The sequence below is a fragment of the Acinonyx jubatus genome, chromosome B3 (assembly GCF_027475565.1).
Source record: "Acinonyx jubatus isolate Ajub_Pintada_27869175 chromosome B3, VMU_Ajub_asm_v1.0, whole genome shotgun sequence".
NCBI classification, from domain to species: Eukaryota; Metazoa; Chordata; class Mammalia; order Carnivora; family Felidae; genus Acinonyx; species Acinonyx jubatus.
This window is the reverse complement of record NC_069386.1, coordinates 46,606,627-46,624,453: the sequence shown is the minus strand read 5'-3', so window position 1 is coordinate 46,624,453 and position 17,827 is coordinate 46,606,627. Positions and strand designations below refer to the sequence as shown.

At 34.5% G+C, this 17,827-nt stretch overlaps 1 protein-coding gene and 1 long non-coding RNA gene across 10 annotated transcripts in view; one reads left to right on the top strand and one right to left on the bottom strand.

Moving 5' to 3' along the window:
• LOC113601822 (uncharacterized) overlaps positions 1-1,288 on the bottom strand; it is a 32,372-nt gene extending 31,084 nt beyond the window's left edge. The window contains exon 1 of the long non-coding RNA XR_008299155.1: positions 1,008-1,288. This is a non-coding gene — a long non-coding RNA (uncharacterized LOC113601822). The remainder of the gene's footprint in view (positions 1-1,007) is intronic.
• Positions 1-17,827, top strand: part of TCF12 (transcription factor 12) — a 376,180-nt gene that overhangs the window by 156,451 nt on the left and 201,902 nt on the right. For 8 of the 9 annotated variants that reach the window (XM_027067340.2, XM_027067339.2, XM_027067337.2 and 5 more), the window contains one exon: positions 609-682. In XM_027067340.2, coding sequence (XP_026923141.1) covers positions 609-682 — 74 coding nt within the window. Of the gene's footprint in view, positions 1-608; positions 683-9,498; positions 9,561-17,827 lie in introns of all 9 variants that reach the window. The other variant, XM_053223973.1, reaches the window with a different exon arrangement.

Below are 17,827 nucleotides of genomic sequence, written 5' to 3'. Positions count from 1 at the left end.
TAAGACTTATCCATAAGAACTAAATTCTCCATACTTTCAGGTAGGCAGGACTAAACTATAGAAAGTTTCATTTACGGGGCGCCTGGGTGGCTCAGTCGGTTGAGCAGCCGACTTCGGCTCAGGTCATGATCTCGCGGTCCGTGAGTTTGAGCCCCGCGTCGGGCTCTGTGCTGACAGCACAGAGCCTGGAGCCTGCTTCAGATTCTCTGTCTCCCTCTCTCTCTGACCCTCCCCCATTCATGCTCTGTCTCTCTCTGTCTCAAAAATAAATAAACGTTAAAAAAAAAAAAAAGAAAGTTTCATTTACTCTTAGAAGTAGCAGTGGGTACGGACAGAAATGGGAAATCTATATTATGCCCTATTTTAAAGTCTCCAGAGACATATTTTGGTTCTGAAATTCTCCATTGTATATTGGACACTGTATGGAGCAGTGACGAAGACCCTCAAGGTAACTTATGCTCTTTAGGTTTCTGAGACAAGAATTGATACATAGCTAGTTCCATGCAAATGCAAATACTACTTGCTGAATTTTATTCTCTGCTATACTATATTTAAAAAAAATCCATCATACTATCCTTCTGGATTTAAATCTTTCACTTTCTTCTCAGGTATGGATGAACGAGGAGGTACGACATCTTGGGGAACAAGTGGTCAACCAAGCCCCTCTTATGACTCATCTAGAGTAAGTTTGTTCATCACCCTTGATTAAAACTATGAAGTACTTTGGCAGAATAAATAAGTTTTTTTGTATATGAACTCTGTTAAGAGAAATGAAGATTACGTATTTACATGGGAGTATCATAGAATACACAGTACCTTCATGGTAGATTTATTTTTTTCCATTTATTGTCATGTTTGGGGAGTTTATTTTATCTCTTACAATGAAGGAAATATTTCTACACCTGGATTACCTATAATACTCTTTACTAGAGTTGGAAGAGTTTAGAATGCCTAACTATTCTCCATACATAAATTTTTCTTTGTGTATTGTTTTCTTCGTGTATTACCTTTGAGAGATGGCACTGACTTTCAGAGTATCAGTTTCCAGTCTTCCCTCTCCCGTTCTTGTTCCAGTAGTCATCAGCTGTTTATATCTGGGACTCTATAGCTCTGTCTCTTGGAAGCATACCAAAACACACATAACAGATGACATTTCTCGGTTGGCAGTTAAGAGAAAATAGGACCAAGCTAACATTCTACACATAGTGAGGTCATAAGATTAGAGCCTCTTTTTAGCAGTAAACAAACAAATCCCCCAAAACTTTAAAATAATGAGACTGAAAGATTAAAAATTAGACCAAAGAGCTGGCAGTAAAATTAAATTCTGTGTTTCCAGACTCTGCAGTAAATTGCTGAGGTTAAGAGCTACCTTTTCCAAAATGTCATAGTTTGAATAAATAATGAACTATTTACTTCTCTTAGAATTAACCATTAGAAGATAGACAAGCGTAAAATTTATGGATATTTAACCCTAGAAGCATATTGGCATAAGTGGAAGGAAACAGTATGTGATTGGAGTCCATAATCTCCATATGGGTTATGTCATTTTGCATTAAAAAATGCTGAATTAAGGGTGCCTGGGTAGCTCAGTCAGCTAAGCATCGGATTTCAGCTCAGGTCATGATCTCTTGGTCCATGGGTTTGAGCCCTGCGTCAGGCTCTGTGCTGACAGCTCAGAGTCTGGAGCCTGCCTCGGAATCTGTTTCCCTCTCTGCCCCTCCCTTGCTCACGCTGTGTCTCTCTCTGTCTCTCAAAAATATATAAACATTAACAAAATTTTTTTTAATGTTGAGTTAAAATATGTGGTTTGCTATTATATTTGACTGTAGCCTATGTTTAATTTATTTTAAATACTTTGGGAAAAATAGGATAGTCACGGAGAATTAAGAATAATTATTAAAGAGACAATTAAACATGGTTTTAGTGTTTCCCTTTTGGGAATCTGTGATGAGAAAGCTGGGTTGTAGTGTAAAGAGTACTGTTGTGGGTATCACAAGACTTGGATTTACTATCCTCTCTCCTGTGTAATCCTTGGGCACCTTATTTTAACCTTGGGGCTAGTTAAACTGATTGTCCAAATATTCTTCTACCTTTAGAAGTTTTTGATTCTTTAAATACCATTGTGAGTAGGAAAGGTAGTTTTCCTGTTTAGATTGTGAAGTATGGATTTTATATAGTGGAGAACAAAATACTATTTATTGGATTATTTTCTTTCAAAGACTTGAGTTACTGTGTGATAACTTATTTCTTAAAATGTATTAAATGGTGCCTTTGTACCTTATGTGTACTTTCCTTTTAGACTTTCAATTTTGTTGTACTTGAGTAGTAAATAAGATTCTAGGAGAAGAGAACATAATAGTACATCCAAAGTTTTACATATTTCATGATCGTGAAATTAAGTTTGCCTCTAGAGATGGACTTCACAGTTACTCTTACTTTTCTTTTTGCTATTTGCTATGCTATGTTGAATGTATATTGTGTGCATTGCAAAGTTAAATTGATTTTATAGTAAATTAGTTTTCTGTTTAAAAACCCAAGATTAATATTTAAATATTCCCAATCTACCATGCAACCGTGTGTGTGTGTGTGTGTATATATATATATAGTATAGATATATATGCTATATAGATAGCATATATCTATCTTTATATACATATATATATATAAAGGATATATATATATATAATATATTATATATATATATCCTTTATATAAATATATATATATTACCCTTTATTTTTGTTCTCATTGAAATCCATTCTTCCACTAACTTTGCTTCTTCTATGCTGGTCATGATTTTGAACCTAAAATGGTTTATCTAGTTAAGTTATGTTTTATTTATAATTTTGAACAATTTAATTCTCTCCTGAAATCTTTTCACCAAGGAAAGACATTTATGGTTATCTTAGAAGCTGTCTTCAATACACTTTTAATAGGAAGTTTATGAACTTTTTGGGTTTTTTCATTAAACCCCATCTACCAAGTTGACTATTTTTTTCATAATCATAAATATAGATATAATTTTGTTAATAAGAGTCTCAGTTTACCAAAATACTTTATTCCACTGAGTATCATAGTCTGTTGAGTTTTTTTAAATTCAGAAGTAAATACCGATATTGGCTAAAAACCAATTTTGATACTTTATAAAATCATTAACAAGTCAATTTAAACTTTAATGAAATTTGCAAGTATTTTGTAGAAATTCTGCCAGTGAAATGTATTTAGACTTTGCCATATTGTATAAATAATACATTTCCATCACAGCAGGTTGTATCATTTAAAAAATAATTTGATTTTACAATACTGATAGGAAAAAAATTTATTTTACTTTTTGTAAAGCTTGAAACCTAGTAGGCTACAATAAAAAGTATGTAAAAACTGCAGAATGAGTGGTTTGGTGGAGTCATAAAGCATATGTTTATAGTTTAGTTGGATTGAGCTGAGTTCTCCATCCTCCATGTCTCCACTAAAACTATAAGGGAGAAATAATCATGTTTTGCATTACTGTAAAAACATATTTGGTACATGAACTCTGTTAATAGTTCTCTACTCATGTATCATAACTATGCATTTTACCGTACAAGATTGACTACACAAAATCACATAGGTTGAACTTAGTATCTATTTGACACCTTTTTAAGGGGAATATTTGCTTTGTACACTTTTTGCCTTATAGGTACTTACTTTAAATCTAACGAAGATGGCATTTTGCTCTAGTAACCTTGATGCCTAAGTGAGCTCTACCAGAGTTGTATGGTTAAGAGGCCACAAACTTCTCAAAAGTGTACTTAGTGTTATACATGTTCTTTCTGAAGTAGGAAAAGCCAGCAGAGCTCCTGTCTGCCCATTTTTCCCAAACCCACAAGAAAAGTAGCCTCACAATATATAGGTGATTTACCAAGTTTATGGTTATCAGAACCTGCCGTAGCACATCATTCAATAGAGTATTTTTATTAGGTAGAGACAAAAATAAATGCATGTACCTATTAGTGGTTACAGAAGAAATGGTAGACATGGTCAGTATTCTTAGGAAATGTGAAGATGACACATGTCTGAGACACTCATAAGGAAGGAAGAGCACTTGTGGCATGTACTTCAAACCTCTTCACTTTTGTTAGTCCTGGTTTCTGCATTGTTGACCTGCTCACCTCTGCAGAACAAAACACACAACTGAACAGATAAAAGCATCATCATGATGTGAATAACACTTTCATTTTCAGAAATATGTGAAAAGTGGTGATCGAGGTTAAGGCACCAGAGATTGAAAGGAGTGATTAAGATCTCAAATAGTTTAGATCTGGGCAAGAGGTATAGTTAATGAGTTTTTTCCCCGCCCTCCCTTAGTTTTTATCCTTTCCTACAAACAAATGTTATCTGTATTTGACATTGCAGCAGGTATAAAAGCCAGAGAATACCATGATTTTTGTTATTTACCACCATGTTAATGATTTATTCTAGTTTTAGATTTTTTCCCCCTCCTCTTTAGAAGGCAGTGGTCAAGAGCACGGAACGGGAGCCAGAGTACCTGGATATGAATCCCAGCTCTGCCACTTACTACCTGTATGATTCTGGACAACTTACTTAAATTCACTTTACCTCAGTTTACTCGTCGGTGAATTGGGGATAATTACTTTATAAGGCTGTCATAAGGATTAAATGTATGTAAAACTATGGCTAAATTAGATAAATCTATATAAAGTGGTTAGGTCAGTGTCTGGTACATAGTGACTGCTATGTAAGTGTTGAGTTTAATACTATGTATATCAGAATTTATTAACTAGATCTATATGTAATAATTTAAATGAATGAATACATTTGCAGATGTGCTGCATTCTAAGTGTAATGAATAAGAATTACTTGCTGATTCTGTCATGCTTAATGTACTTCCTTTAGATTTGTAAAACACATAAAATCAATTTCCTTTCCCCTTCAGTTATCTGTTTCTTTCTTTGGGAAAGGAGAAGTCTTGTGACAAACTTAGATATAAAAGTTTTACTCTGGTATAATGCTTTTTACATCATGGATTTCTATAAGTATTTGCTGAATACTTGGGGAAGATTGGGGAAGAATTCTTAGATTTACTAGATTAATTGTGTTTGGAGATCGAGGAGAAAAGAATCAAAGTTGATTTATGGTGGTGAATCTCAAAGTCGATGGTGGTGGTATTAATGGTAAATAGGCCTCCTCTCTCCTATGCTTACAAAGTATTATCCTGATTGATGATACTACTTAGTAAAGCATTTAAGATCACCGACTCTGGAGAATTGTATTCTGTGACCTTGGATAAGTTACCAAGTCATTTTGAGCCTCAGAGTTCTCATCTCTAAAATTATGATAATTTTACACATACCTTGTAGGGTTTGAGTAAAGATGAAACCTGATAATAGCTATGAAGTATTTCATTTCATTTATTTATTCAATAAATGAGAGCTGCTACTACTATAATTATCATCATTATTATCTCCAAATATCTAATATTTCATGTTCATTTTCATGGTCATATTTCCTGATGTACAAATTCCATTTCTAAAATGTTGTGTGATTATTTTAGTTGATGAAAATCCCAAGGGGCCCCTGTCATCTTGGTTTTCCTGCCCTTGTAGCTCTGTTACCCAACTTAGGCCAAGCTTTAAGTACTGAGGTATCATTGGGGTTTGCACCCTGGAGTTATGACAGGGCTCACAGGAAAGGGGAGAAGTCTTCTTGTTGACAGTATTTCCTAAAATACAGAGTTTTTCATTCCTCAGTTTAAAAAGTAAAAGATATCATCCTTTGCACTGCTGGTGGGAATGCAAGCTGGTGCAGGCACTCTGGAAAACAGTATGGAGATTCCCCCAAAAATTAAAAATAGAACTACCTTACAACCCAGCAATTTCACTACTAGGTATTTATCCAAAGGATACAGTTGTGCTGTTTCAAAGATGCACATGCACCCCAATGTTTTATAGCAGCGCTATCAACAATAGCCAAAGTATGGAAAGAGCCCAGATGTCCATTGACAGATGAATGGATAAAGGAGATGTGTGTATGTATATATATGTGTGTATATATATGTATACACACACACACACACGCACACACACACACACACACACACACACAATGGAGTATTACTTGACAATCAAAAAGAATGAAATCTTGCCGTTTGCAACTACATGGATGGAACTAGAAGGTATTATGTTAAGCAAAATTAGCCAGTCAGAGAAAGACAAATATCAGATGCCTTCACTCATATGAGGAATTTAAGATACAAAACAGATGAACATAAGGGAAGGGAAGCAAAAATAATACAAAAACAAGGAGGAGGACAAAACAGAAGAGACTCTTAAGTACAGAGAAAAAACTGAGGGTTGCTGGAGGCGTTGTGGGAAGGGGGATGGGCTAAATGAGTAAGGGGCATTAGGGAAGACACTTGTTGGGATGAGCACTGGGTGTGATACATAGGGGATGAATCCCTGAATCTACTCCTGAAGCCATTATAACAATATGCTAACTATCTTAGATGTAAATTAATAAATAAGTAAATGAAAAAAAAAAGTAAAAGAGATCAGTGGTAGGTAACCGCTAATAGTAATTATGTTTGTAAGTACCAGCAGTGACCAGCAGTTGGCATTTTAATTTTGTGTATTTTTTAGGTACTGTATAATCTATTGTGCTAGTAATTTGGGGGGAGAGAAGCAATATTCAATTGCATAGAGTTTGCTTATTTTTCCCAATTGCTAAATTTCTATCCTGGTTTTCCCTTCTCTTTATAAATATGGTTTGCAGAGTGAAACAGTTGTGTCTATATTGCTCTTCCTTTCCTTCCCATTTTGCAGCATCCTAGAATTTCAAAACTAGAAAGTGTGCTAGCTATTTATATCTATTCCTTTTATTTCATAGATGAGGAAACTAAGAGAGTTTGAGATTTGGCCAGGTTGAGATATGTGCTGTTGATTCAAAATACACACAAGATTTGGCTAGACAGTTTGCCTGGTTAATGATAGACTCTGGCCTAGAACTCAGATATACCAAATATTATACAGTTACCTTTTAGCTCCCTTACCTTAGTGTTTCCCAAGTCAAAAAAGAACTAACTGTCTTAAATTTTTTGCCATACACCGAATGAAGGGGAGAAGAGAGGAGAAACGTGAAAAGAGGATCTATAATTGATATTTCAAAAGAAGACACGGGACATGATAGAACAAAAAAGAAAGTTTGCTAGCCAGCATAGTATATTGTGAGGTAGACTAGCATAGAATTTAAGTGCTTGAACATTGAAATCAAGTTGTGTGGGTTCTATTTCTGGTGCTTCTTCTTCCTAGTTGTATGACTCTGGGCAAATTATTTCTCTTTGCCTCAAACTTTTTTTCCTTTTTCCTTTGCCCATTGATAGAGGGAGGTGGTACTAATAATAACTACCTTGGTAAAGTTCCGGACTTAGGCCTATTCGTGGAGAAAGGGAAAACCAGTTATGTGGTAATGAGTTGGCTTTAAAATACTAGGTTTAGCAGCTGTTTATGATTCAGCACAAAATAATTTCAGACTTCTAATTAAGAAATAAATAGTATGTTTTGAGATCTTTCATTTTAATACATACTCTGACATCTGTACTTGTTATAATGAGGTAGAATGAAGGTTCATTTTATTAAAAAAACACCAGCAGTGGTCATTTCTCAGACCATTTGTCAGGAATACACATGGATGGCAGCCTGATGATCCAGGTCAGGTAGAAAATGAATATGAGAGTTGCTGTAGCCTTTTAAGGAGTTGCTCTAGTCTTCGAAGACTCATACTCAAAGCCATAGATTGGGTACTTTGGATAAGGGAAACCAAAAAAAGTAAAAATTCACCTGAAATAGACATACAGCTTGCAGATTCTGTGGAAACTAAAATGAGTCCATAAGGTTATCCGGATGAGTTTAATGATACCTGTCTAGCTACTCCTGGGCCATTCCCACCTGATGCAGCTAAAGAGATCTTTAATTTTGCTTAGTGCTCTCTTCTTAGCAGGTATTCAGTATCTTTTCATTCATGTGGATGAGCTTGGCAAACAGCCACTATATGGTTTGATGGATAACAAGTTGGAGATAAGACCCTCAGTTCCCCTCATGTGCTATCTATATATAATTCACAGAGGTCATTCTTACCCTAGGAAGGGTTATACTGGCTGCAGTTCTGGGAGAGCCTAAGGTATAGTTCATTTACATTTGACAGTAGAGGCCTTGGGAATATCTAGGGGTGGAGAGAACCTGTAGTTTTCTTCTCCCAGTAGAGCACAGTGGCATGAGAGCTACCCTTGTAAATAAGGATAATGATGTTGCCTCTCTGCTTTTAAGAAACTTGTTCTTACTCTGGTCCCCATTTTTAAGATGCTGAGATTTGTGAATGCATTCAGTTTATACATCATTAAAAATGAATAATCTTTTAGTTCATCTTAGAGTTCAGGAGCTATGGTTAGAAATACAGGTCATATTTATCTGAAGAGTTAATTATGAAACTTTAACTCTTTTCAGGCAGCAGTGAAGAAGGATTAGGCAGCAAATAGTTAATTATCAAGTTAATTTCACTGATTACTGTGGGATTACAGGAGATGGAGAGATTACTTTGGGTCATCAGGAAAGAGTAAAGGGGAGGTGTTTGAGTAGGATATTATAGGACAGACAGTATTTGTATGAATAAGATTAGAAGGAAGACAACTTTCCAGAAATGTGGAATGATGGGACCACAAGTGTAGAAACCTCAAAATTACAAAATTCAGTAAATAATAAATGATCTTGGAATCATAGGTAAATAGTGTGGTAAGGCAGCTAACTTTTCTGTTCAAGAAATGTAGTGTATCCTTTGGGGAGTAGAGAGCCAATTAAAAATAAATTTTTATGCAGGGAATGACACAACGGGTTTTATAAAGATCAGTATATTGTGGTATGAGGAATGGATCCAAAGTGAAAGCGTAAAGAGTACTAGGATGATCGGGTAAGATGTTATTACATGACCTATTTGCAATGAAATTAAACTTAGAGTAGGATGATAGGGTCAAGATCACAAAATAATTGAAAATGGAGAGATGTCTCAAAGGAGAAAAAAAAAACTGACACATTTGGTGACTGAGGAAGATTGAAAATCATACAGATTAACTCACCCTGCGAATGATGACTCCTGAATTAAACTCCATGTGTTTTATTCAGGCTTTGACAAGTTAGCTGTGGTTGTGTTCTACAACTACCAGATTGTTTGATTTTGATAAATAGTTTCCCTTATAAATGGAAAAAATGTAGCTGTGTGAATAAAATACTTTTTACTCATTGTCCTCCTTTGACAGCTTTGATGGGTAATAAAGTTTAGTGTTACTTTTTCTTGTTTAGAGTAGATATTTTCTCTAGATTATTTACGGTTTGCTAATGTTTTTATTTTTGAAGGGAAAAATGGTGTAGGTTTTATAGCTTCTGCGAGTTCAAATGCAATAATTAGAAAGGACACACAAATTTTGAAATAGTATTTTATGCCTCTTGATCTCAGGTACAAAACAGGAGATGAAGCAGTTAAATAGCAAAGCAAGACAGGAGGGACAGAGAATTAAAGTAAGTGTTTTCTATATATTGCATCTATGTTCCCATTAATCTCTGTTTTGTTATGTAACTGCTCCTTCTGAATGTTCTGAATGTGAAGAAAAACTATGGGTAAGAAAAGGGTGTATTTTAAAGTTAGGTTTAAATAAACCCATGAGGGAAAGTGTTGTTGGTTACTCTTTGTATTCAAAACATACAAACCTGCCTATAACTTGTAATCTTAGTTCTTAGATAAGGAAAAAATTGGGTTAGGATGATATAAGCTCCTTTAAATCTCTTGCTAGCAGATATTTAAAATGAAAGAAATCACACAGCTATTAGGTTGTCTATTTTTCTATTTCAAGCTAGGCAGATCTTCTGGGTTTTTGTTTTTGTTTTTGTTTTTCTTTCAGTTTAGCCATTCTTCCAGGGACAGTGTCCATTCAGATGCTGTCACATAGCTTTGGAACCAGCCTTTGTCAGTTTCTTACCTCACTGTAAGTTTCACTTAACTTTGCATGCTTACGAAATAGCATCTTTATCAGGATCGATCCTTTACAATTCTCTCTTTTTTTTTAATCTTCTCGTTGTTTAGTCTTTAGTGAAAGTCAAAACATTAATCTTTGAATATCTCTTATGTCCCTTTTCATAAAATTGTTGAGGTTTTACTTCTGGCAGCTTTTTAAAATTATTTTTTATGGACTTACATATTTCTTATTCGTAAGAACAGGATGGAGGATAGATTCTGGCTGAATACCTTTCTAGGTCTACTTAGCCTATCTTAAAAAAATTTTTTTTTGAGTCCACACCCAATGGCTGTGGGCTTGGGCTCAGGACCTTGAGATCAAGAGTCGTGCTCTCCACCAACTGAGCCAGCCAGGCACCCCAGCCTATTTTTATTAATAGCAATAATCATAACTAGCATTTATGACAACATTATTTAAAACCTTTCACATGTTCCCTATTTTAAGTTTTATATCAGCTTTTCAAGAAGGCATTTTAAATCCTGTCCATTTCAGAAGTGAGGAGATTGAAGTTCAGAGAAGGTGGATAAATTACCAGATATTAAACATGACTCTAAATTACTGTCCCTTTCTACCATATCAAGTTGGCAAAGTATAAAAGAGACCCCAAAACAGTTGTTATTTCTCCTTGTCCAGGACTTTAATGGAAGATACTCTAGAAGTTGAAAGATGATTGTACTGTCATTATTTCTTATAGAAATATTATTTACATTTTATACTTAAAAAAATATAAGCCACAGAGTAAATTAGGTAAATTTGCTTCCTGGTTTCACCACTATATTTGACCTTGGAAAAGATAAGATACTTCATTTCGGAGCCTCGGATTTCTCATCTGCAAAGAGATTTATCTTGTAACAAGTGCATGAAAATTAAATACAGGAAATTTTATAAATCATAATATCTGGAATTTATTAAGTAGTCTGTAAGAGTTCCTCTTTTTACATCCAGTCTTACAAAAAATTATACATCCATTCTGATACAAAACCATGTAGGAATTTTACAAGTCCCAGATGCTCCTTAGGCAGCAGTTTTGAATTCCTGGAGTATGTCTTGAACAAGATGAGGAACTTGTTGCAGGTTTTAAATGACCAACAAGAGGTTCTTATAAGTAAAGTAGATTGTTCACAATATTGAAATGATTGGAAAGGTTTATTGCATTATACATCTTGCTATTTAGAGATGATTGGGGGAAAAATTGGGCAACCCAGCTTTGACAGAATGTAGATTCTTCAGTTCCTCAAATTTGTTTGAAAGGATATCTACTTCACAGGATGGTTAATGAGACCTCAGTGAGCTTATTTATATCAAAAGCTTAGCGTGATCAATTGATGTTAGTTCCTTTTGTGATATACTTTTGTCATATATTCTAATAACATTTTTATTTCGACAATAACAAACTTAGAGTGCTTTGCTTCAGTGTATTGAACTGATGCTTAATCCTTTATACTACCAAATGAAGTAATTATTTTAACGTGGTTTTATATCACAGTCATTGTACTACTTTTTGCATGAAGTAGATAGACCCTCTTCTTGGTGTTTAATGTAAATTATTTAGTGATTAGCAAGAAGGTATCAACTGTTCTGTACCAAATATTTTCTCTGCATCGGTGATACCGTTACATCTCGTTGAGTTTATAGTTTTCTGAGCTCGTGCTCTGTAAATACTATTCTTGATTTCCCACTAACCTTACCTTACTCTTTAGATCACTTTTAGTATCTTTCTTCCCAATTTGAAATTTTGTGGTCTTCTTTGGGCTTAAACTCTTCTTTCTGTGCTGTTCACATGGAATCCTTTTTTCTCTTAGTTCTTTCATTTATGCAGCATTTATTGAGATTTTACAATTTTCTGGTCACTGGAATTAGGTAAGCAAAACAAAAATGATCAGTCCATATTATCTGGACAAAAGGAGTGTTCATTCTCTTGAAAAACATCATAATACTATTGAATGATAAAAGTTATGATAATGATGGCCCAGGGAGAGTAGAAGCAGAGAAATAGAAGCAACACTTGGTTATGAAACCTCTAGGGCAAATCAATTGAAAATGGTAATCTGTTGTAAAATACAAAGAACAAAGGACTTAAGCCTGGAGACTTCTCCCATTAGACAAGCATACTTGGTCAAAAGAGTTACTTATTCTGGACATTAGTTCCTAATATGTAAAGCAAAAATTTTCAACAAGATCATGGTTTCTCAAACTGTGCTTAATAGGATATTAATAAATGTCTAAAAACAGAGCTCCATAATCCAAATATTTATGTATTATTGGGTAAAACAAAATTGGACTTCTTTGTTGTTAGATTTCTCAGTTTTTAATAAATTATTGCAAGTTATAAATCCTTAAGAAAAGAATAGAATATACTTCTTACAGTTTTTTCCCCACCGTAGAATCTTTCTGTATTACTTACGAATGAAGTTTGACTGCCAGTTAATAGTCTCAAGAAATAGTACATAAGATGACTTGTATGTTCAACCATTCATCTAGAGCTGTGACCCATTGTGACTTCATTTTGTATAAGGTGTGAAGTGAGGGTTGAAAGTGATTTTTTTTTTTTTTTTTTTGCATAAAGCTATCCAGTTTTGGTACCACCATTTGTTGAAAAGATTATCTTCCCCCATTGAATTCTCTTGTTGTCTCTGTTAAAGTCAATTGACCATGTGTGTGAGAATCAATTTCTGAACTCTGTTCTGGTCTACTGACTTTTCAAAATCTTTACACCAATGCTGTACCATCTTGATTACCGTTCCTTTAAAATAAATCCTCCTATCAGGTAGTGTTGTAAGCCCTCCAATCTTGTTATTTGTTTCCAAATTGTTTTATAAATCGTAGGCAGTTTGCATATAAATTGAAAAATTTTAAACCAGTGTATCAGTTTCTACAATTTTTTTCTGAGACTTTGATTGGGATTGTGTTGAATTTATAGATCATTTTAAGGAGAATTGATATCTTAACAAAGTAGGGTCTTCTGATCCATGAATATAGCATATCTCTCTCTTTAGTTCTTTAATTTCTTTAAGTAATGTGTTATAGTTTTCAGTGAACACATTTTACACATCTTTAGTTTCTCTTTCATAATTTTTAATGGTATTATAATTCTATTTCAATCTCTGGGTGTTCATATCTTGCATAAGACTACAATACATTTTTGTATATTGATCTTGTATCCTGCATCTTGGTAAACTCACTAGCTGTGGTAGCTTTTTTTGTACATGCTGGAGGATTTTCTATTTGGATAGTATGTCATCCATGAATAATGAGAGTAACTTTTTCCTTTCCAATCTGGATTTCATTCCTGTTAATGAATTGGTTATGATTTCTGGTACAGTTTTTAATAGAAATAGAGTGGATAGCTTTGCCTTGTCCTTGATGTTGGGTAAACAGTCAGTATTTCACCATTAAGTATGATGTTAGCTATAAGTTTCATTGATGTGATCTGTTAGATTGATGACATTCCCTTCTATTCCAAATATGTTGAGAGTATTTATCAAAAATGGATTTTGGATTATATGGAGTGTTTTTTCCACATTTGTTGAGAATATCTTGATTGTTACTCTGGGAATTATAGTAATTACTGTTTTAAATTCTTAATGAACTTTGCATTCCTGAGAGAAATAGCACTGCACTATGATATATTATGCCTTTTACATGTTCCTGAATTCAGTTTGCTAAAATGTTAAGAATTTTTATATACTTTGTAAGTGTTTATTTATTTATTTTGAGAGAAAGAGCTCATGAACAGGGGATGGGCAGAGAGAGAGCGAGAGAGAGAAAAATCTCAAGCAGGCTGCTTGGTGTCAGCACAGAGCCCAGTGCGGGGCTTGATCCCATGACCTCGTGACCTGAGCCGAAACGTAGAGTGACACTTAACCACCGAGCCACCCAGGCACCCCAAGAATTTTTATATTTGAGTAATACTGATCTGTAGGATTTTTTTTTCTTGTACTATCTTTGTCAGAATTTGGTATCATTATAATATTGGCCTCAAAAATGACAGGTATCTTTTGGAGGAATTTGTGTAGCATTGGTATTATTTCTTCTTAAATATTTGGTAGTTAAGATATGTGGGCCCAGAGTTTTCTTTTGGCAAAGTTACTTATTTTTTCTTCAGTGAGCTTTGTGTATTTTAGAAATATGTCCATTTGTCTACTTTATCTAAGTTGAATTTATAGGCATAAAATTGTTCATAATATTTCTTTGTTATCTTTTAAATATTTGTATTAGTCATCTTTCGATCTATACACAAAGTACCACAAATTTAGTGGCTTAACATAGCACACATTTATTGTCTCAGTTTCTATTTATGACGATTTTGGCATAGCTTAGCTGGGTCCTCTGGTTCAGTCGCTTACAATGCTGTAAGCAAGATATTGGTCAGAACTGGGGTCCCATATGAAAGACCTGTTGGGGAACAATCTGCTTCCAAGCTCATATGTGTTTTGGCAGGCTCAGTTCTTCGATTTGTTGAACTGAAGGTCACAGTTCCCTGTTGGCTCTTGGCTTGAAACTGCCTCCGTAGGTATCTTGCCACCTGGGCCTTATGGCAGCTTAGTTCATTGAAGATAGCAAGGGAGAAGGTCTGCTAGCAAGATAGAAGACACATTATGGAGCCTAATCATAGAAATGACATCACCTCACTTTTGCCACATTCTTTTGGTTAGAAGCAAATCAGTAGGCCAGCTCACACTTCTGGGGAATTGTTTATTTAAGGATGTCAATACTAGAAAACAGAGACCATCTTAGAGTCTATCTGGCACAATATTTGTAGAATCTGTAGTTAGAATCCCTACTTCATTCCTGATATGGGTAAATTGATTCCTCTTTTTTTTTTTTGATGAATATGGCTAGAGGCTTATTTTACTGATATTCTCAAAGAACTAGTTGTTTTGTTTCACTGATTTTCTCTGTTGTTTTTCTGTTTTCAATATGTTTGACTTCTGTTATTTTTACCTTTATTTTGAATTTAATTTGCTCTTTGTTTCTAGTTTCTTAAGGTGTAAGATGAGGTTGTTGATTTGAAGCCTTTTATCTTTTCTAACACATATTTAGTGCTATAAATTTTCCTCTGACTTTGGTGTTACCTGCATCCTACAGTTTTTGCTATGTTGTGTTTTCATTTCATTCAGTTCAAAATAGTTCATAATTTTCCTATTAATTTCTTCTTTGACTCATGGGTTACTTACAAGTGTATTGTTTAATTTTGAAATATTTGGGGATTCTCTAGTGATATTTTTATTATTGATAATTAATTTCATTGTGATCACAGAACATGTAGTAGTCCTTTGTGTAGGTCCATTTTTTAGGTGGTGTTATTTTTCTTACGATTCAAAAACATTTTTAACATTCCTCTTGTGAGGGTCTGGTGCTGATGAAGTTTTTCATTTTCTGTATTTTTGAAATATTCTTTATTATTTATTTATTTTTTTTATTTTTTGCTAGGTATAGAGTTCTGAGTGGAGATATCCCCCTCTTCCCTAACCCCCTCTGCAATCCTAGGATTCACTTTGTTTGTTTCCCCTGTCAGGGGTCAGTATCCTGCACTGCCCATGTGCAATGTCTCAGAACTGCTGTTTAGTTTTTTGATTGTTTCAAGTATGAGGATTAATCTGGTCTCTGTTATTCTATCCTGTTTGGAAGTAGAAGTAGAAATGGAGTTTTCATCTCGCCTGATCTGATAAGCGCCATGGATTTGCTTTATAAGTGGAAACCCTAGGGCAGCAAATTAAGAGTGAATGGAGAAATGAAGACTGCACTATCAGATTTTTCTGCAGAAGACTGAAAGCTGGTTCAGTCAAGAAATCCTTGTAATTTTGACTATATTTGCTATTGTGTAGTTCCTTTCCATACTACCAACTGTCTCCAAATATTTGACTACTGATATTTTGTAATCAGAAGACAAAAATCTGTTCTTTAATAAAATTAAATAACTGCCATCAGCTAGCTATGTGATGTTAGGCATGCCCCTTGAATTCTCTGAATCTTTTTCGTTTTCCTTTGAAATGAGCCCTTTATTTTATTCAGAGTGTTTACAAGGTTAAAACTATTTTTGTACTATGAAAATACACTTTGCCATTTCAGTCTTATTCTTTGTACTGTGGAGTTTCCAAATGTACCTGATAATATGCTGATGTCTTTGCCCTGAGTTCTTGTGTATTTAATTTCTCAGGTTTGGTTTCTAATATAGTAAATATCACTTGAGTGATAAACAAACATAAACAAACATAAACAAAAATTTTTGGGGATTCTCAATATTTTTTTTAATGTGTATTTATTTTTGAGAGACAGAGAGAGAGGGAGGAAGGGAGGGAGGGAGGGACAGTCTGAGAGAGGGAGACACAGAATCTGAAGCAGGCTCCAGGCTCTGAGCTGTCAGCACACAGCCTGACATAGGGCTCAAACTCACAAACCTCAGGAGCATGACCTAAGCCAAAGTTGGATGCTTAACCGGCTGAGCCACCCAGGCGTCCCTCAGTATTTTTTAAGACAAAATATTTTTATACAACAGGTCCTGAGACTGAAAGGATTCTGAGAATTTGAAAATGGCTTGCCTAATGGAAATTATTCTCTTTTTAAGTGTATACTTTGTTGCCAGATTTCTTGGTACTGGAAATGAAAAATCTAGTGACTAACATGAAGTCATCTGCTGTCATAGTTCCCATGTTTAAATCAGTTCTCTACCATTCTCGGACTCTGAGAAAATGAAATTCTGTAAGACAAAATTTCCTCATTTTTGAGATAGGGAAAATATGATATCTATATAAAGATAGTTTAAACTAATTGATATACTACAAGAAAGCCTTTAACACAATGGTGGCACATAGAATGCATGCAATAAAAGTTAGCTGTGATGAACATGAAGCCACCAGAGTGTGTTTGTTGACATTTTTGTTTTCTAGTTATCAACATGTTTCATTATGCATTAGGGCATTTTTAGCAAATCTTAATGCTATTTCTTCTGCCTGCCTCAGAGTGCTCATTCAGCTTTGATGTTCTCATCTGAAGTTTTGCTGATATATGTTACCATCTTCTATCCTTAGTCAGCCCAGGAGGTTTAACTTGGAAGTTGGCACACTGGCTTGAGCATCATTTAAAATGTTACTGGTCATGCCATCTTGCCCATTAGATTATTAGGGAGTCCGAGAATACTTCTCAAACCTTTGGAAGCTATACTGTGACACACCTTAGGCCCAGGCCTCATGCAAATTACTCAATTTATTAAAATATTTTTAGGTATTGTTTTTCTTTTCTAAACTGTGAACTCCTTGAAGTGAAAGACTTTTATTCATTCTTGTATCCAGGCACCTAGCATATTGTCTGATAAATTATTGGCAGGAATACTTAGGTATGCATATGCATTGTCATACTTTCATATGCACAGTTTAATCTCTTTAATTTTGTAAGTAACTAGATTAAAATGATATGAAAGACAGGTAAAAGAGATAGGCTGTAGGGAAGAGGAAGATGAGAAGGAAGTCTTCCAAGAGCAGGAAAGACAAAAGAAGAGAAGCTCACAGAAGTGTTGACAAACACACTTCATGGCATCTAGGTTAGAGATTGATAGTATACGCTGAAAACATAAGAACTCAAAGCAGAGAGCAGGAAAAAAAAAAAGAAAATCAAGTTCAGTTATAGCTGTATAAATAAAATCATCATATTTGATAAAGTAGATGATAATTCATTTTGTGCCACTATTAGTCTTATTATTTAAGTGGTACATCTCCCAGTCTCTCTTAGGAGGTTTATAAAAAAAGACTGGTAATACTGTGAACTACTGTTGAT